Consider the following 22,099-nt stretch of genomic DNA (forward strand, 5'->3'; position numbering starts at 1 on the left):
ATGAGCCAAAGACTCAGCTGGCATTTTATTAGAAAACCTGATCTAGAAAGAATGTTTAACCATGATAGTTTTTGAGGACTGGGTTCTTTTAGGCTTTTTTATTATTATTATTTTAACTAAGCTGAGTGGGCAAATTAAGAGGGATAACTGCTCCTCAGGTTGATTTAATAAAATGAACGCTGAGTTTGTCTTGTTGCACTTGTTGCTTAAAAACAGAGGCAGCCTGAGAGGAGACTGAGCTCCTAGTCATCTAACAAGTGTGTCTCCTCCCTGTCTCTCACCCCTGTTTCCTCACCTACTCACAGATCTTCGAAACCAGCCCTTCCTGCGAGCTGACGCCTTGATCCGGAGCGGTTGGAAGAGACCCTAAACCACTTACCTGCCAGTCCCTCTTCCCTTTGTAACACTTCTCCCTGTGTCCCAGTGGTCCCTATCAAACCCTGAGGTTGCATATCGGGAAAAAAAAAAAAAGACTCCAAAGGGAGGAAACAAGGCAGAGCTCTTGTTTTGACTGAATAATTTATTTATTTATGGAGGCCCTCCTTAACAGCCACTTTCAGCGAGCAGGCATCATTAACAAAGCACAGTAAAGATGCTTCCTCTTTAACTCTCCCTGCTGTGCTGGCGCCGAGTCAGACCAGCTTGAAGGCAAACTGTGGCACAGGTGAGCCCAGTCTTCAGTTTGACTGGTGGACGTTCCTTACATGGCTGCAGTCGCCTTAGGACTGAGACTGGGAGGCGTCGCCCAACGGCTCCATCTGCAGAACAATCCTCCTAAACGACGTGTCATAATCAGACTCTAGTGGACTATTTATTAGAGTTTTGCCAAGTCTTAACACATGCAATCAAGACTCAATTTGAGGAATGTTTATGTAGATTGTATTCAAGAGGAATATTTTTCCTGATTCTTCTAGATGAAGCTAGTCAAACCAAAATGTCTCAAGATATATCTTTCTTAAGAAGTGCCTTTTGTGTAAACAGTGTTATTCTCAATCAGCCATAATTTTTCAAAAGTTTTACTTTTTTTTTTGTTTTACACAGCATGGTGTTGCCTGCAACCTTATAATGCTGACAATATGGTAGCCGAAAAACAGGCTTTTTTTTTTTTGGACACAACACACAGAAGGTAATTTATATTAACTGTCAAGTAAAAGGGGTGGGGGGGGTCTTATCCAAGAAGTTGTAAAAGAAAGAAAATTGAATGTTAATCGCATGTACCTTGACTAGACTTCCTGCTCCACTTTGAGTGGCATTTTGGAAGTGATTCATCTATCAGGAGGTCTCCAAATGTGCACATGATGTTGAAGGTGTCTGACATAAGGTGCATCTCAGTAATTTAGTTTATTCTATATATAGTTGTCAATTCAAAATATGAAATTTAGTGATTCATTGCACAAGGGATATCATTTTGTGTTCATTCTTGATAGATATGCTGATTGTGGCTTATAGCTAGTGAAAGTCCAAATTCAGTTTATCAGATAGTATAAATAATCAAGATTTAAAAAAGTATTTTCAATGTAGAAAGCTCTGGTTACTAAAGGATATGTCGGTGTTCTATTAAGTATATGATCTAAATAGTTAAAAAGGGAACTTTTCGCTTGTTTTACTGTATAAGTGCAGCATCTCATGGAAAGAATAAGTCTGTGGTTCTCCATCTATGTTTAGGAAGCTTAGGTTTCTTTAACAGTGACCTTCAGCCCAATTTCATTATTGATTTAATTTGTTTCCTTTGCTTTCTTTAGGGGGTTTAAGCATGGTATGCTTTAAAATCACATGGTAGAATACTTTGGACTCAATTAAACTCATTGTAGCAACAGAAGCACATGATGCAGCTTCACATTAGGCCTACTGTATGTAAACAATGTCCTGTTAGTGCGTCTTTGCAGCTTCTTTTGAAGCTCGGACTCCAGCTGCTGTCCATTCCTTGTAGATGTCCTCCAAAATCTTCAGTGGGCTTTACTTCAAAAATTTTCTCAAGAAAGCAGCTATCCCTGATGGTCATCTCCACACTTCTTCCTTCCACTCAACTTTTCCTTGACATGGTCAGGTACAGCTCTATGTAAACAGTTAGCTTCTTCATGAATGACATAAGACTGTCTGTGGAGGATTGTCTAATGGGCAACAGTCAGATAAAAATAATTTTGAATTTATCTTATTCAAGGAGTTAAGAAGTATTTTATTAGCTGTATGCCAAAATCGGAAATGAAGTAAACGCAGGAGACACATCATTCTATGTGTTATCGATCTAAATTAGTTCCCAATAAATTACTAAACTAAGTCAACTATTTTAGGCTATTCTGATTTACTGAGATACACCTATATTGTGTGGCTGTAAGCTTTATTTTTTTATTCATTGCAAATGATTTGACCTTACACTACATACTTTGGCTTAAAAATGGTATGAGACACTATCCTTTACATGAAAGAGATTTTTATCTGTAAATAAAAAAAAAAGTCATGTTCTTTGTAAAGAAAATGATTTATGTGACCATCAAGTGGCTGAAAGAAGACACTTCCTGTTTATTAATCACATTGAATAAAAAAACTGATTTGAGTTCAGGGTTCTGAAAACAAAAGTGTTTGAGTTTTTTTCTTTGACGAACGTAACGCTCTACATATTTATGTTTGAGCATAAGTTTATTATGTTCCGGGGAGTTGATATTACATTGTAGATTTATAATTGAATAAGACCCACGAATTGTTACAAATACTCAAATTAGGCAGGCAATAAAATGTACTGGGTGAAAATTTGTTTTAATCAGAATTATCTTTTACTTTCAAACTAAGAAGAGTCATTGTATTGCAATCAGATAAAACAAGATTGTATAAATGTAAGTATTAGTATTTAAAATAACAGTAACTGCAACAGTCATTTCAGACCCAGACCTCCCCTGTGCAGAGTTAAAGTGTGCTATTTATTATTTCTATTTATTTTCCATCCAGTGTCTTCAGGTATCCTTGGCATGAACAGTAAAACAGCATAACAATTTAATATCCTTTTAATGCAGACTCATTTTCCTCCTTATCCCAGTAGCAGATAACTAAACTGTTTTCTAAAGTTTGGCTAGAGTAATTTAGCTTGATTCTTCATGATTTCAAAGTAATCTTTTTTTTTTTTTCAACAAAGGCAGAATCACTCAAGTGGATTTGGAAGTAGCATAAAAAATAGAACCGATGAAGCCTTTAGATTTGTTTTTACAGCAGTCATCAATCACTTTCTGGCATCACTGGGGATAGTAGTGGGATTTTGTTTAAGAAGTTGTAACATCCTTTGGGTGGCTTTGACATTTTTGTAGGAAAAAAAAAAAGAAAAACCCATAGGAATAATGATCTAAATTTTTTGCTGGAGTCTTAGACAAATAACTTTTTTATTGTATAAAATTGACCTCCAGTAATAAAGTAAAAAACTCATGGTGTAATTTTTTTTTTTACTAGGAAATGTCATTCAAATCCTATATTAAACAGGTTTCTAGGATTTAAGTGAATCATAAGTGAATAAAAACATCCTGTCCATGGGTGGCACTGGAAATTCCTCCATGTGTATGTTACATCGAGGTTAAACTATAGTAATTCTATGCCATCAGAGAGTCAATGCAGGTAAAAGCCTTAAGGTGATCCAAAACCCTGCAGCTAGAGTTCTTGTGAAAAACATGCTACTCTGTTTCAGCTTTCTTTCATCAGCTCAGTTATATCAAGAAAGTAATTGAAAACTCTGCTTCCTGTGTATGAAGCACTCAGTAATTAAGGTCTTATATCACAAATCTGATTATTTATTAAGGAGACACCCGGCATACATTTAAGACTATGCTTAAATGTTTCTTTGTGATAAAGCTTATGGTTAGAGTAGCCTACGTTATCCTCAGCGACCTCTATAATTAGGCTGATAAAGGCTTACGCTGCTGGAGGACATAAATATTCCCCCACTGCTACATTCTCCTACCATTCTCTAGTCCTGCACATTTGCAGGTTTCTTGACTTTCATCAAAATTCTCCCTGTTTTTCCTCTGATAGTAAGTACACGTGGCTTGGTGTTCTGTTCAGGTGTAACACTGTCCTCAATGGGAATATCCACTAGACTGCTGCTGTCAACATCTTCCTGTTTTTCGTTCTACAGAAGATCCACTTGCTCCTGCGTTCCATTGGTTGATCCTTTCTTTTTTCTATACATGGCTGTTGGCTTATCTGAGCCTTTGTGAATGTGCTCTTAATACAATAGAGTGGAAAGCTGTCTCAGAGTTTATCTGATTTAGTTACATTTGTATGGTAGATGAAGCTACTAACGAACTACTGGCAGGAACCTTTTACCTTCCTCACATAAAAAGTACTGCTGGATCAGCTTCTGTGATCCTTTTGCATGCGTGCTTGCTGCACAAATATCAATTATTCATAATTGTATACTGTAGGTATATCTTTAGAAAAACTGTCCTTTTTGTTAGCTTGTTTCATTTGCTGGAACATAAATTCACAATGTGATAATTTCCTCTTAATTAATTTTACTTTTTTCTTGTTATTTTTAAGTTCTATTGACTTCATAACAGATGCCATCAAATGGCCAAATTGGTGGAATAAGGCCAGGTTTAAAATATATTTAATTACTAATTTTATCCTAAATGAATCAAGCGCAGTAACATTTGTACTATAGGTTATACTGTAAAGATATTTTTCTATTGATTTATTTTGTTGAATATTTTTAGAGCGTCATTTCTATAATCCTCTGGGCTTGACACCTTAAACATTCCTCAATCACAACTCAATGCTGCTTCTGCCAAGTTGATGCTGTCAGGGTTAGGGGTCCTTGCTCCATCTCTCCACTAATCTGGGGGTTCTGGACTGAACAACATTGACGAGCCCTGCTTTGTAGAGCCACACATCAGAAAACACTATAAATACAGTCATGCAAAAGATAAAACAAAATTAAAAATAGATTTTTGTTGAATATTTTTAGTGAGATGACTGCATTATAGCGCTGAGAATTTTGGGCCAGGATAAATGAGTAGACAGGAATGCATTGAAAATCTTCCAAGTCATTAATGATATTCTTCTGTCTTACTTCAATGTAAGATAGATGCCAGAGGAAAACTTATCATCCAAGTTTCAAAAAGGATCTCTTGTAGTCTAACAGATATGAGGCAGCCGTCAATGAAAAAAATAAAAATAAAACAAAAGTTAAATTAAGTTTATGGGAAAATAAAAGTAAAGCATGATAATTTTCTTTATTTCCTTACTGATATAATTAAGTCAGTCAACAGAACTGAACAGGGGACTGTTTGCTCTAGCTATATTGTAACTTTGTTTTTATTCATTTCTTATGAAATCTACAATCAATTCCTATTTTTTATTTACATTCAACACAAGATAAGCGTTTCCTCTCCATGTTCTATCAGCTCTGTGTACTCAGCTGCTTCTACCTCTCCGATAAACTAGTTTTGGTGCAACTCTTGAGTTGTACTTTACTGTGTACACAGTACAAAGAAGATTATCCTCACAGTGGGGTAATAGAAGCTGGTGCATGGAGATGTCTTCAACTCCCAACTCAACTTCCACAAGCAAACAGCAGTTTGTGCCGATATATGTGCTTGTTTGCTTCCTCAGAATAACCATTAGGAATCATTCCAGGACCTTTATGACATGGGATTCCAGTGAAAAAGGTCTAAATATGTTGAGGACAGCTTGATGAGCGTTCTTCGACACAGTATTTGAACAACCATTAATGCTAACACCATTAAAAAATGCGGCTTAAAGTTTATTCAAATGCATTTTAAGCGGACTTTCAGAGACTGGCAGAAGGGCGAGGGACAAGGAGTATTTCATTCATGGACAAAGTCATGTAGCTGCAGGATCTCATATAGTACCATTTATTAAGAGGGGAAAAAAAACGTGAGGTCTGCTTTTAGCTAATTTGGTAGATTTCAACTATATATTTTCCCTTCCGATGTACTGTTTTTGACTAAAAAAAACCCAAAAAAAACAGTCTGGTTAAGATTGAACACTAAGCTTTATATGGGAATTTCCGTTAGCTCCAAATGACAGACAGGGTCGTTTTACATTTCTACTAGAAAAATCCATTTAATTTCTTATATCAAAAAGAAATAAAATTATAACAAAACAATCAGATCCACAAACCTGTGGGCTGTTTGCTACCCCCCCGACCCCCCCACAAAAAAAAATAAAATAAATCCTCCAACCAAAAATGTGAATGTTCTAATTTACATGAGTCATTTCAACAGAACATTGTACTTAAAAAAAAGTGATGAATACTGTTAACAAGTGAGGGGTAAAGCCAGACTTTCCTCAGTGTGTACGAGTGTGAGCACCATGCGGTGTGGTATGGCTGATGGTTTTTAAAAAAGCAGCACAGTGTGAAACACTGTTGAGGAAAAACAGAGGGTTAGCAGCAAAGCAAAATAGCAAATATCCGTTTATCAGGATGTAGATCAGACTCATTACTTGGAATGGACTCAAGGACAAGCGTTTACCTAAGGTACATAGATTAAAAGTGAAAAAAAAAGAGAGAAAGTTCAATCTCACACATGTCGTACCATCAGTCGGTCTCCCTGGCCTTTCCTGAAAGTTTACAATCAAAAGACAAGTAAAAGAACGCTAAAAGCAACCTCTCCGCTGATTTTCAGTGAATTCAGACAATTTTGCTTTTCTTTAAAATCCTAAAACACGGAGCAGTGTCACAGCTCATCATTTCTCAGAGTCCCGGAAGATAGCTTTAAAAAAAACAAAAAAGACACCAAGGCCACAGATATCCATTCCTGGACCTTTTTCTTTTTTCATCCAGGAATGTGAACTTACAATCATTCTCATAAACTCTAAAACTGCAACTGAGTCATTCAATGCTGCTGACAACGATTACACAAGGACTTGAAATAATAACAAATATTACAAAGTACAGACTGCTATTTGTTACGGTTTGTTTGTATTCCTGGGTAATATTTTCAAGACACTTTGTTAATAAATTCATATATTTTTATATATGGAAATATAGATTTATGCATTTATATTTCACTTTAGTCTGTGCAAGGAGGTAAAAGACAATCACTTGAATGTAGCCCGCTGAGTCCTCGGTGTGTGTGTTCCTCTGTCAGTCTCCTTCCGGCAGCAAACTAAACATGCAGATCTAAAGTGGAAAACATCCAGGAAGCATTCGTGGTGAGCACTGACAATATTTCCTCCCAGTAACTAAAGACTTGGCAACTTCTTCCTCCAGGATGGAACAATACTCCCCTCCCCAAAGACAATTCATACAAAAAAAAAAAAAAAAAGACATCTGCTTCACAGCAGGGTTTTCCCATCTTTTACATTTGCACAGAGGTAGTGGCTATATGTAAAGACCAAGTGAGCAAAATTAAAAATAACTGATAAAATGTCTATAAAATGGTTTGTTTTCCCTCACTGTTTTTTTTTTTTTTTATATATGTCAAAGAACAAAATATAATACTGCAATCACTTAAAAAAGTAGTCCTTCATTTTTATACATTTTGTACAGAGTTCTTGCGCTTCTTTTTTTCTCCTTTTGTTGCTTTTCTTTTCAGCTGGTGAAGGCATATGATGAGAGAATAAAAAGACAGAGAGAGAAAGAGATAGAGGAAGGAAGGAGCTTCTAGGCTCAGCTCTGGGTCGGATGAAGCCGGGTGACTTCGGTAGAGTTCAATCCCGCTGAGCTCTACGCCAGCGGGTCATTCATGTCGTCGTCGCCCTGGGAGAGAAGCTCCTTCTTTTCATCCGTACTAGCGAGAGAGTTGCGGCTGTTGTGGGCACCCATGTACAGCGTGGCGTAGACGGGGTTGGTGAAGTTGGTGGGCTGCCGGGCACACAAGATTACAAGGTTACTTAAATTGGTATGATGCAGAAGCCAAGTTTCAGTGAGCTTAATTTAGAACTTTTTCAGGCAAGGAAAAAAAAAGATATAAAGACAAAGTGCATGGATTAATTAACTGATTTTAAACTCAAATTGAAAAAAATAACTCAACTAAGGCAGTTTTACAGCTTTGGGATGTGACTTTAACTTATGTACACATTCTTTTTTTCTGTAGGTGTAAACAAAATGAAACGCATAGGTGCTCAAAGAGTAGTGTAGTGATTTCTGTAATGATCGATGCTTAAATCGAACTAAATCCCAAAACTCAGTTCCCCTGAGGCATTGGATATTCCTAACATACAGAAAAATTTTCTTTTGCCTACATAAATCTAAGGATGCAGGCAGTCATGGGCAACATCTACAGGAACTGATATATAAAGATCTGGCTGTTCCCAGTGTGCTGTACTCAAGTGTGTAAATAGAAAATGGTGGAAGGATAAAAAAAAAAAAAAAAAAATACAAAAAACACAGGTATAGATTAAGCCCAGAGAAGATTGTAAAGCAAAACCTAGGGAAGAGTTTAGGGGAGATTTACCAGGCAATAACCAATGTACACTGAGGGGTGGCCGAAAGTAGATAGGCACCAAACCTCACAGTAAATCTACACTGTTCCAACAGGAAAATTAACAAGCAAAACATCCATATTTTCTAAATAAAGACAAACTATACTTTTCCACAGCCTTTGCTAACAAATAGACGGATATATTCAAACATCTGTGCTTTAGACTTAGACTTAGACTGCTTTATTTGTCGTTTTGTATGCACAGAGTGCATACAGAACGAAATTGCGTTACATACAGCTTATGAACGTTGCATTGATATTTCAAATGGCACGAGTTATACAAAAAGTGCAGCAGTGGTCAAAGTGTGAACAGTGCAGAGGATAAGAGACAGTGTGCAAGTTGCAGTGGTATAGTGGATAAAATTGTTTCAGGTTTGAGTTTTGCTAGAACATCTTTTCCATTACTTACCTACTTTTATCAGTAATCATTCTGCATAGAATTGATATTTACAAGTACTAATATCTACATAAATTGATTATTTAATAAGTTTTTATTAAAATAGTTATTTATCTAGGATTTCAAGACTCCTAGATGACTTTTCTCTTTACCCCATAAAACACAAAATATATTTCTGCTTGATTTCTGTATTTATCATCTTTAATGTTAGTACTGGTATATTGAGGTGCATAATTAATCAGTGTTTTTGTTGTCAAGTAATTGTTAATATACGAAAAATTTAAATGTTTTCAACATTCCACTTGAGAGTATTACTGCTGCCACCATCTGTATTAGAGGGAAATAAATACAGGTGCTGGTCATAAAATTAGAATATCATGAAAAAGTAGATTGATTTCAGTAATTCCATTTAAAAAGTGAAACTTGTATATTATATTCATACATTACATACAAACTCATATATTTCAGATGTTTATTTTGTTTAATTTTGATGATTACAAATGACAACAAATGAAAATCTCAAATTCATCATATCAGAAAATTAGAATATTGTGAAAAGGTTCAAAATTGATGGCCCCTGGTGCCACACTCTAATCAGCTAATTAACTCAAACCACCTGCAAAAGCCTTTAAATGGTCTTTCAGTCTAGTTCTATAGGCTACACAATCATGGGGAAGACGGCTGACTTGACAGTTGTCCAAAAGACGACCATCGACACCTTGCACAAGGAGGGCAAGACACAAAAGGTCATCGCTAAAGAGGCTGGCTGTTCACAGAGCTCAGTGTCCAAGCACATTAATAGAGAGGCGAAGGGAAGGAAAAGATGTGGTCGAAAAAAGTGTACAAGCAAGAGAGATAACCGCACCCTGGAGAGGATTGTGAAACAAAACCCCTTCAAAAATGTGGGGGAGATTCACAAAGAGTGGACTGCAGCTGGAGTGAGTGCTTCAAGAACCACCACACACAGACGTATGAAAGACATGGGTTTCTGCTGTCGCATTCCTTGTGTCAAGCCACTCTTGAACCACAGACAGCGTCAGAAGCGTCTTGCCTGGGCTAAAGAGAAACAGGACTGGACTGCTGGTGAGTGGTCCAAAGTCATGTTCTCTGATGAAAGTAAATTTTGCATTTCCTTTGGAAATCAAGGTCCCAGAGTCTGGAGGAAAAGAAGAGAGGCACTTCATCCACGTTGCTTGAAGTCCAGTGTAAAGTTTCCACAGTCAGTGATGGTTTGGGGTGCCATGTCATCTGCTGGTGTTGGTCCATTGTGTTTTCTGAGGTCCAGGGTCAACGCAGCCACATACCAGGAAGTTTTAGAGCACTTCATGCTTCCTGCAGCTGACCAACTTTTTGGAGATGCAGATTTCATTTTCCAACAGGACTTGGCACCTGCACACAGTGCCAAAGCTACCAGTACCTGGTTGAAGGACCATGGTATCCCTGTTCTTAATTGGCCAGCAAACTCTCCTGACCTTAACCCCATAGAAAATCTATGGGGTATTGTGAAGAAGAAGATGCAATACACCAGACCCAACAATTCAGAAGAGCTAAAAGCCACTATTAGAGCAACCTGGGCTATCATAACACCTGAGCAGTGCCACAGACTGATCGACTCCATGCCACGCCGCATTGCTGCAGTAATACAGGCCAAAGGAGGCCCAACTAAATACTGAGTGCTGTACATGCTCATACTTTTCATGTTCATACTTTTCAGTTGGCCAATATTTCTATAAATCCTTTGTTTTTATTGGTCTTCAGTAATATTCTAATTTTCTGATATGATGAATTTGAGATTTTCATTTGTTGTCATTTGTAATCATCAAAATTAAACAAAATAAACATCTGAAATATATGAGTTTGTATGTAATGTATGAATATAATATACAAGTTTCACTTTTTAAATGGAATTACTGAAATCAATCTATTTTTTCATGATATTCTAATTTTATGACCAGCACCTGTAGTAGGGTGGCCACAGGGGTGGCCATGGCTACCCTTAGCCAATCACTGGCCCCCCATCTAGCTCCACCCATGCAGCTTGGGTTGGTGGTTCTAGAGCCACACAGACAAATCGAGGACCTGCGCTACAACTGCTGCAACTGTTAAGCCATTCATGAACCAGATACAACATTAGGGCATTCCTACATGAGTTAAAGAGAACTCTGTGGCTCAGTTGTGTAAAGCCCACTTTTCTGCTGAAGTTAAAGGAAAATTCCGGTTTTTAACACTTTTAGCCCATTTTCTGTAGTGTCCAGGATGAAATCGAATGATCGACACCAAAATGTTGACAATTGGTCCTGTCTCTGCTATTTGGCTCATGCAGAATCCCCCCCCTGGCTGCTTCAGAATGGCTTCCATTGTGCATGTCCGATAATGTCCTTAAAACAACCTTAAACGTTCTTTTTTTAAAATATGCTACTCACCGGGTCGTCAGCGCTGTTCAATGACGTTCCAAAAAAAGTTTCGTGAAGAAAAAACGTTCCTGTCTTGTTTTATTTAGCATTTTGTAAATCCCAGAACTATTTTTTCCGATACATCACAACCGCTTATAAACTTCCGCTTCCCGTTCGAATCTGAAGCGTTGCACACTCCAGACCACTAGTTGGCGACGGTATCCTCTACCGTCAAACTTAAAGTCCAATATGTCCTCCTCAAGAATCCACCTTTCGTATTCCATTTTCAGAGTTTTTTTAAAGTGTTTAACAGAGACGTTAGCACCTCGACGTCGGATAACACAGAGTGAAGCAGAAACACTTGGGCCTTGCGAAAAGACTACAACTAAGCGTAAACAGGCCCCATTTCCGTTTCCGGTGGCGGAGGGATATTGACTATTCCAACAGAAGTCAATGGGATTTACAAAATGCTAAATAAAACACTACAGGAACGTTTTTTCTTTACGAAACTTTTTTTGGAACGTCATTGAACAGCGCTGACGACCCGGTGAGTAGCATATTTAAAAAAAAGAACGTTTAAGGTTGTTTTAAGGACATTATCGGACATGCACAATGGAAGCCATTCTGAAGCAGCCAGGGGGGGATTCTGCATGAGCCAAATAGCAGAGACAGGACCAATTGTCAACATTTTGGTGTCGATCATTCGATTTCATCCTGGACACTACAGAAAATGGGCTAAAAGTGTTAAAAACCGGAATTTTCCTTTAAAGCTGCATTTTAATGCGGAAACCAAGATGTTAGAATCCAGAGGAATAGCAGAGTGGGAGAAAGTCCAAGCTGCTTAAAGTTTCTGCAGTCAGTTATGATTGGAGGAATGATGCCATCTGCTAGTGTTTAGTCAAGTCCAGTCTGACCCATTTATCAGAGGGTTTTAGATCACTCCGTGCATCCTTCTGATGCCATTTTTAAATTTTTTTTTTAGGAGCCGATTCTATTTTTGAGCACTTTACAGCCTGCACACGCTGCCAACGTCATTGTAAGAGACATTGGCATCACTGTGCTCAATTAGTCAGTAGACTCCCTTCAACCCAACAATGCATTTATATGTTAATTCCTGCACATAGCAATCATACTAAGCATTAAGTGCATATGCTTTTCAGTATATGGAAATACTGTTTTGGTTTTAAAATATATTTTTCAATGTGTTGTAACACTTAATGTTACAACACATGTTAGGCTGTAAGCCTGAATAATCAAAATATTAAGGGATGAACATTAAAATGTTATTTTAAATCACTAAGAAAAAGTCTCACTTTTTGAATGTTATTAATTAAAAATTTTTTTTAAGATAAAGTATTATAATTTAGTGAAAAGTACATTTAGGTTACCAGACTTCAGTACCTTCTCAAACGTGTAAACAGATCAAAAATACTGCAGCAAAAATCCTATTTGATTAAACATAGGCTAAATAACAATAGAGTTGATACAGAAATTAAATAAAATAGTTAAGACAAAAATAACTTTGAGACCTTCTATGTTGGAGCTAGAAGTCAAAAAGATGGTTAATGCACTCACTTAGGATTATTTAAATTCCCTTTATTAATGTTTTAAACCCTGTTGAAACTTTAAGGATGGGAGAAACTAGTTTTTAGAGCGGAAGCTGATCTGATTCCTGAATGGATGTAGGAACAAATAAAAGAAATCATGTCATGGGTGTTTCACAAAGTTTCTTTCATTGCGTTACCTTTTCTGGGTCCAAAGTGAAGTCTGAATCTAGCAGCTCCCCGGCGTCATCATCAGGATCTCCTTCATAGATCTTATAGGCCGGGTTCCCAATCTCAACATTCATGGCTCCGTTGGTCATGCGGTGATGCTGGAAGCCCTTCGCTCTGCACAGAGTCAAAAACACATTTATTAATCATCGTTATTTTCTTAGATATGCTGCTCTTTGGGAGAAACAATAACAAGCATACATCTATAGACATTTAACACAACCAAGACATCAATATAAGGTAAAATGAGTCTTTTTTGTTTAATTGGAAAAAGGCCATTTGATTAAAAATTATTTTATATATAGCAGCACGTCTAGTTCAGGGAATACTGGACGTTGCAAATATTCGGCTCTTTGCAGGCTTGTGAACATTTAAAAAAAAAATGAATCCATAATTGAAGGTTTTCCTTGCAAGCATGTGGTGAGAGCCTAACATTTACACATTTAAACACAACATGAAGAAGTATGAAGATGCTGGAAAGGTGTAAAGGTTTTACTCCAGGTAATTACAATGCTCCCGCTCTGTTGCAGGGGGAGTCCCTGCAGGAAGGGGAACACACAGGAAATGGCAAGCAAAGACAAAGTGACAGAAAGAAAAATGAAACAGACAAAAAGAAAAAAGAAAAAGCATAGCCACTCTAACTATATATAAGAAGGAGAAGGAGAGGAGGGGGCGAAAAAGCTGTGGGTGAACTATTTAGCCCTATCGAGTTACCGCGAGTACTGAGAGCGAGATTTTCCCGGGCACAGAGACCTGGGAGACAGGAGATAGAGGTGGTTATCAGAATGCAACACAGAAAGAGAAGTTGGAGAGAAAAGGGTGAGAAAGGGAAGGAATCTAAAATGTTTTTTTTTTTTTAAGTCAATACTCACCCACGCATTCTTCGCTTATACCACAAGATGGCGCCTACAACCAGCAGTGCCAGCAGCAGCAACAGGAGGATTGGGATCACAATGGAGGTGGAGCCTGTGAGCAAGCAAATAGGGTAAAAAAATAAGACCAAAAAAAGATGTTTTCTTAGAAAATAGAGGTGGTAGTGAGCTGCTTGACTTACTGCCACCAGCAGCTTGAGACTCCACAGGTACAGATACTTCAAGGTCACACCTGTATCCAGACCATCCAGACGCACACCTGATGGCAATAAGAGATTAAGATGAGAGCTTAATCAAAAGAAAAGAAGGAGGAGGAGTAAAGGCTGGGCTTTCAGATCTTACCTGCATGTAGGAAGCAACGTGCGAGTGTCGAATGAACACTGGCCGTGAACACAGTATTCCAAGCATGTGTAGCAGCTGGACTGGGTTTGACCATTGGTGCAGCTTAACAGACACATGGAAAGAGGGTTAAGCCTCTTCACAGCCCAACTACAGCAGCTTGTCACACAGTTACAGCAAAAACCCAAATCTAACAAAGAGCTTAACATATAACTACATTATTACTAATAGGTTCATTTATTATAGAAATATAAAATTCTGTCTGTGTGCAATGATGAAGCTATTCATTATGCAATAAATGCACAACTTTTTGTATGCTACAAAATTGTCCATAAAAATTTTTCAATTTTTAAGACTAGTCTCCAAACATCCTTACTTGCAGGTAATTTCTCCCTTGGATGTCGTCCAACACTTGCCCTCCCCACAGAACTCGCACTTGTTGAGCTCACACTGGTGCCCCGTGTACTGAATGGGGCACTGACACAGCTTAGTGCCATTGGAGGTCTGTAAACAGGTTCCACCATTCTGACAGAAGCCTTCACATTTACCTGATGAGAGGAATAGGGGGATGGTGAGAAAAATAGCCACTATAAAACAGTTCAGTCCTTCTAACCTAAAGATAATCTAAAACCACCTAAAAATTCTGCCACTTACTGTACTGGCACTGGTCTCCTTGGTACTCGGGTTTGCAGCTGCAGGTTGGCTGGTTACCCATGCTGACCAAGCAAGTTCCTCCATTCATGCAATAATCCTGGCAGGTGTGGAGGTTGCAGTTTGGTCCTGTGAAACCTTTTGGACATCTACAAGTAGGTGTACCTGAAAAAACAACTTCCATTACTACACAACATGCATCCATCTTTGCTGTAAACCAATTTATTTTCAGCCCTTAATTTTAGTTTCTGTGCAGTGGAAAATTAGCTTAATGACATTAAGCATATGTAAAAAATAAATAAGCTACAAAAACTAAAAGGAATAAAGTTATAACTACCCACTAAAGACTGAAATGCAGTCCATGGAAAGGTTATTTTTTCTCGAAAACAACTTCAAAAATCTATTCCTTAGACACATTAGGTCTCATGCAAGAAACGTTGTATGAATAAATTCCTACTTAAATTGTTCATAAAAATGATCTTGGAGTAAATGCTGGATTCACAATTTTTGTCACTATTTCAAATCATGAAAACTTTGCTCCAGACTTAACGTAAGAGTCTTGCGCACTACGTCAGCTGTTATCCAAACTTATTATTTCACTGAATTACCAAATTTTTTGTCCATTTTACTAGGCTACATCATTATATAATATGCAACTCTGCAATCATAAATTAAATCTTTATTCACTGATGAAAGAAATCGGTCTCTACACTTGCAGCTGGCATGTCATACCAGTGTCCACTGGTTTAATTTTGAGCTCTATGTGGGATCAAGCTAAAATTGAAATATGGAATAAAAAATGGACATAGGGTTCAGCAGCTTGCTACCGGAAACTCTTCTAATGGTAAATGGTAAACATTCATAGCAGCTCCTTGGCTTTGTTTCTGCACAAAATGTGGAAAGTTTGTTTTTGTCTTACTTTTTTCCCGTCATCGTTTTTACGTTGCAGAGTTGCATTAGAGATATAAAGAGTAGTAGGCTCTTGAGAGATGGGTCTGGAAATGTAGAATACACATGTGCGTGTGTATTACAAGGAGATTTAGCAGAATGTTGTCATGTTGGTTGATGACTCATAACGTATTTACATCATATGTTGCCTCCATCAGTAGTTTTCATTAACTGTCTTGTTTTAGCTAGACATGATTCTGACACTATTTTCTGATCAACTAATTATTCTTTTTACTTCTGTAACAGTGCTACAATATTATATAAACCTCTTGTTATTTATTAACCATTGCTTGGGTTTTAATGGTCCTTTCTGCTGCTCAGCTCTCGGCCAGCAGAACTGCAATCTCCGAACCAGTGAAGTCTCTGTTCTTTGTCTAAATTGCCATTTTATGAATGAACACTTTCTGATATTGTTTGAATTTGTAGCCTTATATGGAATTATTTGGTTCATAGTTATGCAGATTTACATTTCTCGGGAACGTGCGGGCTCACTTACGCACAGGTGGAGTACATCACGTTTACAAGGATCATTTTACTGAACATTGTTGGAATCTGATTTTGGCGCACTCATAAAAGCTCACAACAAGAATATGAAAATGTTTGTTGCATGAGGTCCAATTAATCTAAATTGTTTGAGATTTTTATAAGCATGTTAGCCTGGCTGAAAATGGCCACTACAGAATGAGCCTACCTGTATGGGAGGAGGTGCAGGTTCCTCCGTTCTTGCAGTAGTCCCTGCACTGGTTGACCTCGCATCGCGGTCCGACGTAGCTGGGCTGGCAGCGACACTTTTGCACCTGATGGGCGTTGAAGAAGCAGCTCCCCCCGTTCAGACACTGGATATTGCAGGGCTCCGATGGTGGAGCTGTCCAGGGAAGATTGGAGAGTAGGACATCACGTTAAACCCCTCTGGCGGCTGAGATTCATTGTAATGTTGATACATATGCAGGACTTACAGAAAGATGAAGAGGTGGGGCTCGGTCTCTCCACGCATGTACCATTGTCTGCTATGTAATTGTTGGGGCAGGTGCAAACAGGTCCACTGGGGCTGAGAAGACACAGCCACTCGCACTTCTTCTTGTCACATGGGTTAGGTACTGATGCAAAGATAGATTATACACTCTGAAAAAACTCTTTAAAGGCATAAATTATGGTTTGAAAATGTTTTTCTACTCACTGTCTGGCTGCTTGTAACGGTGGTACAGGACTATGTCAGTGGCATGGTTGATGCCAGTAGTGAGGTTCTCCATTGAGCCTTTGCCAAACTTGTTGACCCGGAAGACGAAATTGTTCATGTAAGTGACTCCGTAGATGTAGTCCTCAAATATATCTATGCTGAAAGGATGTAGCAGGTCTGAAAATAGGAAGAAATAAGGAGGAAAAAAAAAGATTAAGGCAATAAGTTGAGGTTTCTGGATTTATTCAGATCAGTGAGGAAGGAGCTCAACTGTTTTTGATGCCAGAGATGGCGATGACAGGATCTGAGCCATCCAATCGAACGCTGCCGATGACCGAGAGCTTAGCATCAGCCCAGTAAAGGCGCTCGTTGAAGTAGTCCACGGCTAATCCTACAGTAGCAAATGAAATAAATAGAATTTAAATGCTTTAATTTGCTTGGGACTTATTCAGCCTAAAAGAATCATTTTGTGATCATGCAGCACAGACCTGTTGGCCACTGGATGTTTTCATGAACAAGAGTCTGCCTAAGAGTGCCGTCCATAGCAGCCGTCTCAATTTTAGGATGGTTTCCCCAGTCTGCCCAGTACATGGTGCTAAGGAGACACAATACACAGTTATAGGAATCAGAAAAAAGCACCTAAAAATATAAGGTTCATCTTACAAAAGTATTTTTATACATTTATATAGGTAGGGGCCCTTGTCCTAAAAATTTTTCCCAGGCCTAGCCAAGACGTTCCGCTGGCCTGATTCTATCTACATGTAATGCGATAAGTGTGACAGAAAATGCAGAAACACAGGATCAACATAATGAAACATGGTAGTGGCTACATCACCATCATCAGCAATGGCATGCTGGTCAGAGATGATGGAGGAGGATTAAAACAGCAGGAGAGTAACAGTAAATACACAGCCAGCAGAGTCTCCTCTGGACAAGACGCAGATGTCCATCTACATCTTAAGGACAAAGGACACTCCTTTGAGGACCAAATTGTTCATGTTGGACAAAGAAGACAGGTGGTTTGAAATTGGTGTGAAGGAAACCAGTTATGTTAAAGGCACACTATGCAACATTTTTCAGTTAATTAATGTGTTCCATAACGTTTTGGATGATTAAATGAGTCATTTCAGGTTGAACAAAGGTATTCTCGGCCGCCCTGGTGGTCTGTGGGGGAAATACCGCACTTGCAATTGCAGGAGCACCGACCCGCACCCACGGGCTCAGAAGTCTCACGAGAGTCAGTCTTGCTTTACGGCGAGAACTGCTACATGCCCCCAGTTAAAAGCATGCTGTTGCTAGCACAGTGGCGATCTTTGTGCAGTTATGCTACGTTCACATCGGACGCAGCAAAATCGCGTCTGCTGCTTCCTTTTTGCTGCTTGTACCAGTAGTTCTGACGCGCGGCTGAAGCAGCTTTGCTGCTCTGGCTGCGTGGTGCAAAAGTGTGTCTGACGCGCGTTGGGCGGAGCTTCACTATCCTTTCTCTGCCTTGCAGCTATATTTGCTGTGATCAGTGGGAATAAAGTAGTTTTAATATGTGTTTAAGTGGGAAAATACAGCTGAAAACGTAATCAGTGCCGTCAGTTCATTCAGATTATTATCCTGCCTTCAATATTATTTCTGTCGGAGCCGCTCAGACCCCCACATACCAGCGGTACGCCGACAGTCGGAATCCCTTCATCAGCAGCCTCTGGCCGGGTCGCCTCCTCGCGGTTCACCGGGGCAGCTGGTAGGTGTTTTTCATCTAAATAATCCAAACTGCAGGCAGCAGGATAATAAAAGCCAACATATTCTGCCGGCAGATTTCTGCATTTTAAGTTAATTTAGGCGTCAATAAACTGTTTAAGAGGAGTGATCATCAGCGCTGTGTCTCTCTCCCTGCGTCAGATGATTAAACGCGCCCGACGCGCTGCTTCCTTCAGCTGCTCAGACGCGCTGCGCCTGCTGCTCAAAACGCGCCGCGGGACCTTTTGCTGCGCGTCAACCATTGACTTTGCATGTAAACTCGCTGCTTCTGTCGCGCCAGCTGCGTCCAGTGTGTGCATTCGTTGCGTTCTTCTGTCTGCTAAGCTCAAAACAACCGCACCTGGCTTGACGGAGAAACCAGGAGAACAGCTGTGCATATTTACGACAGTGCACTTTTACTTTCGCCCTCTGGGGGGAGCCTCGCTGGAAAATCAACACCGGTTGCATAGTGTACCTTTAAGAGAGAAAAACCAACCTTAAACAGAGGGGGTGGACTCAGATTTCAGCTCTTAAAAATGTACAATACAGCGATAGAGTTAATTCCTTTCCGCTATCATTTCACACCTCATCGCCATGAAGGGGACCAAAACATCTGACCAGGCCAACAATGACCTTAATGACGCCCTTTTCAGAGGAATAGGCCAGTATCGGGTTTTGCAAGCCAACAACGACCTCAACGACTCCCCATTACTAAGGGGTGGACCTTCTTTTTCGGTTCAATTTGCATGTTTTCTAAGCCATATCAAGGCTTTTGTTTTGGCCACCCTATACGCCTGGAACTTAAATGATACTCCAGACAATTTGAAATGAGAAATCTTTCTGGAGGGGAAGCAAAAACGTCTTCAAACTTAAAAAAAAAAGTCCAGTGGTTTGTTTTTTAACCTTTTTTGGGGGATATTTTGTAAGACTTAAAAGCTGATTTTTTATAGGTGCTCTTGATCCAATCTGATTGAGGTTGATCTATTTTGCTGGTACAGACAAACCCAAAAGTCATAATGTGCAGTAAATCTTTTAATTTGAAAGCCCCATTTATCATATTTCTATTTTTTCATACAAAACATTCAAACATGTTTCTGACCTTCTCTGTGGATCCACAACGATAGCGTAAGGCTCATCTATCATGCCAGAGATGAGCGTCTTGCAGTGCTGCCCTGACATCTGAGCCACTTCAATGACGTCTCGACCAGAGTCAGTCCAGTACAGGTTCCCAGCCACCCAGTCTACTGCTATACCGCGGGGCATCTTCAGCTCTTTGATCTAAACATGAGCAGAAAACACCTTTACAAACTGATCAGTGGGGATTTTCTTTTTTTTTTTTTTACCTCACATTTTTCAGCTTTACCTGCAGGTTGGTGATACCGCCTTCATTCTGCTGTCGGCTGCCATGAGAGTTTGAGGAAGACGAGGATGAGGATGAAGATGAGGACTGCTCCGGGAGCTCGTAGGAGGAGATCCGGCCCGTGTGCCAGTTAGTCCAGAAGATGCGGTTGCTCTTAACGTGCAAATCCATGGCGTCGATTCTCACACTCGCATCACCCTGAAATATCTGCTCATAGCGCCAGTTAGGCATGCCGGGGTCCAGGCTGCGGATCTCATTGTCATCGGCTATGTAGAGAATCTGTCGGCTGCTGTTCATGCCTTGGAGGAGAGGAGGGAGATCTTACAGCAAAGATTCTCAATATTCATTTCTAGTGTTTTGAGAGGTTAAAAACGAACAGTGGTCTGATTCTTACTGTCAGCCTTGCAAGTGTCATTGATCCTGGTAAAATATTTGTAGCAGCTGCATTTGTAGGAGCCCTTGGTGTTGTTGCAGATCTGGGAGCAAACTCCAAACTGTAAACACTCATTCTTATCTGGGAGACAGAGAACAGGAAGGAACTGTCAGTGAGAAAATACTAGAAACCTGTTCCTTGAGTCTAAAGTGTAAGAAAGTAAGTTACTGCAGCGAGTTATATGACATGCCCTGGTGTGCTCTGCAGCTATACCTCCACAGGTGCGGTGTCCTTTCTTCTGGAAGCCTGGTTTGCAGGAGCAGAAGGAGTCCGTGCCATTGGTGACACAATGGGCCTCGTCTCCATCTCCGCACTGAGTGCTGTTACTGCGACAGTCGTCCAGCCTTTTGTCTGCGATCGAACAAGCAAAAGTTGAAGATGAGATGGAGCTATCAGAGGTTTCATGTCTCAGAGCTTGAATGTTAGGTCACAAAGACACCTGTTTTGCAATTGATCTCGTCGGACCCAAAGTCCTCGCAGTCATTAAAGAAGTTGCAGCGCAGGTTGGAGCTGATGCATCTTCCGTTTGAACACAGGAACTCATCCTTCTCACAAGTGGGAGCAGATTTGTGGGCCTCTGTGGATGCAACCGCAGACAGGTCGGTAACAATCCATGCTGAAATATTACAGATTTTCTCTAATCTGAAATTTCTTGGAAAGGTTTCTGTGGTTTCCCTTAAACATGTTTAAAATTTCCTCCATCTCAACCATAAACCTTGTGTTTTATTGGGGGGTTTGCAAAACAGACCAGGTTTATTGAGGGGAACATTAACGAGGGGGGCAAACTTTTAGAGGCTGTGAAAGATTGAGACCAGGTTCACCTTCTACTGAGGCAAATGACCTGAACATGCAATCAGAGCTACAATGGATTGGTTTAGATAAAACAACCCATGCCTTTAAGATTTTAATTTTAGGAAAATGTTAGAAAACCACATCACTGTCCTACATCTGATTCAGACTTATGGTTGTAATCATCTCCAATTCTTACCACAGTTGAGTTCATCAGAGTTGTCTCCACAGTTATTAACACCGTCACACCTCCTCGACATGTGCAGACACACACGGTCGTTAAGGCAGCGGAAGACCCTGGTGGGAGGACACTGGAACTTCCCTGAGAGGAGAGAAGAAAAAAAAAACATGTCAGAAAACAAGATTGCGATTAAGACAGTTAGGAAGTGTGGAGCTGAACTCACTGCATTCGTCTGGATTCTCATCAGAGTTGTCGCCACAGTCATCTTCCCCATCACACTTCCAGGCAAGTGGTTTGCAGAGAGTGTTGTTGCACTGGAACTCGTTCTGAGGGCAGTGACGTCCTGCTGAGAAACAAAAGAATGAGGTAGATGTGTGTTTTTTTTATAGTCTTTGAGCACTATTTCATTTTTGGTCATTAATAAGCTGAAAGTGAAGCTTACAAAAGACTTCAGTGTCACAGCAGCCTAAATACCCATAAAACCCCAAAACTGTTTCAGGAAACTTCTCTTCATGTTTCTTAAGGGCCTAAAAGTGGTGCTAAAGTCCATCCATCTGGCCCAATACATAACCAGCTTTTAAAATGTCCATGAGTGAATCTTAAAAGATGGTATCCAACTAAATATTGCATCCA

General features: G+C 39.5%; 2 protein-coding genes across 9 annotated transcripts in view; one reads left to right on the forward strand and one right to left on the reverse strand.

Moving 5' to 3' along the window:
* fmnl3 (formin-like 3) overlaps positions 1-2,576 on the forward strand; it is a 51,238-nt gene extending 48,662 nt beyond the window's left edge. For all 5 annotated transcript variants that reach the window (XM_038287364.1, XM_038287363.1, XM_038287367.1 and 2 more), the window contains one exon: positions 306-2,576. Coding sequence is in view for 1 of the 5 variants with exons in the window: in XM_038287366.1 (XP_038143294.1) it covers positions 306-370 (65 nt within the window). In the remaining 4 variants the exon portion in view is untranslated. The remainder of the gene's footprint in view (positions 1-305) is intronic.
* A 3,149-nt stretch (positions 2,577-5,725) lies between these two features.
* Positions 5,726-22,099, reverse strand: part of lrp1ab (low density lipoprotein receptor-related protein 1Ab) — a 121,313-nt gene continuing 104,939 nt past the window's right edge. Inside the window, exons 71-90 of one of the 4 annotated variants that reach the window (XM_038287408.1) lie at positions 21,690-21,812; positions 21,485-21,607; positions 20,936-21,073; positions 20,710-20,847; positions 20,458-20,577; positions 20,067-20,362; positions 19,803-19,981; positions 17,467-17,573; positions 17,250-17,369; positions 16,979-17,155; positions 16,758-16,898; positions 16,493-16,666; positions 14,857-15,018; positions 14,579-14,750; positions 14,206-14,307; positions 14,046-14,122; positions 13,864-13,957; positions 13,706-13,744; positions 12,964-13,108; positions 5,726-7,810 (exon numbers count right to left, since the gene is read on the reverse strand). In XM_038287408.1, coding sequence (XP_038143336.1) covers positions 7,673-7,810; positions 12,964-13,108; positions 13,706-13,744; positions 13,864-13,957; positions 14,046-14,122; positions 14,206-14,307; positions 14,579-14,750; positions 14,857-15,018; positions 16,493-16,666; positions 16,758-16,898; positions 16,979-17,155; positions 17,250-17,369; positions 17,467-17,573; positions 19,803-19,981; positions 20,067-20,362; positions 20,458-20,577; positions 20,710-20,847; positions 20,936-21,073; positions 21,485-21,607; positions 21,690-21,812 — 2,765 coding nt within the window. In that variant the 3' untranslated portion in view covers positions 5,726-7,672. The remainder of the gene's footprint in view (positions 7,811-12,963; positions 13,109-13,705; positions 13,745-13,863; positions 13,958-14,045; positions 14,123-14,205; positions 14,308-14,578; positions 14,751-14,856; positions 15,019-16,492; positions 16,667-16,757; positions 16,899-16,978; positions 17,156-17,249; positions 17,370-17,466; positions 17,574-19,802; positions 19,982-20,066; positions 20,363-20,457; positions 20,578-20,709; positions 20,848-20,935; positions 21,074-21,484; positions 21,608-21,689; positions 21,813-22,099) is intronic. The other 3 variants (XM_038287409.1, XM_038287411.1, XM_038287410.1) reach the window with 3 other exon arrangements.

The sequence above is a fragment of the Cyprinodon tularosa genome, unplaced genomic scaffold (assembly GCF_016077235.1).
Source record: "Cyprinodon tularosa strain WSP-4 unplaced genomic scaffold, ASM1607723v1 ctg239, whole genome shotgun sequence".
Lineage (NCBI taxonomy): Eukaryota > Metazoa > Chordata > Actinopteri > Cyprinodontiformes > Cyprinodontidae > Cyprinodon > Cyprinodon tularosa.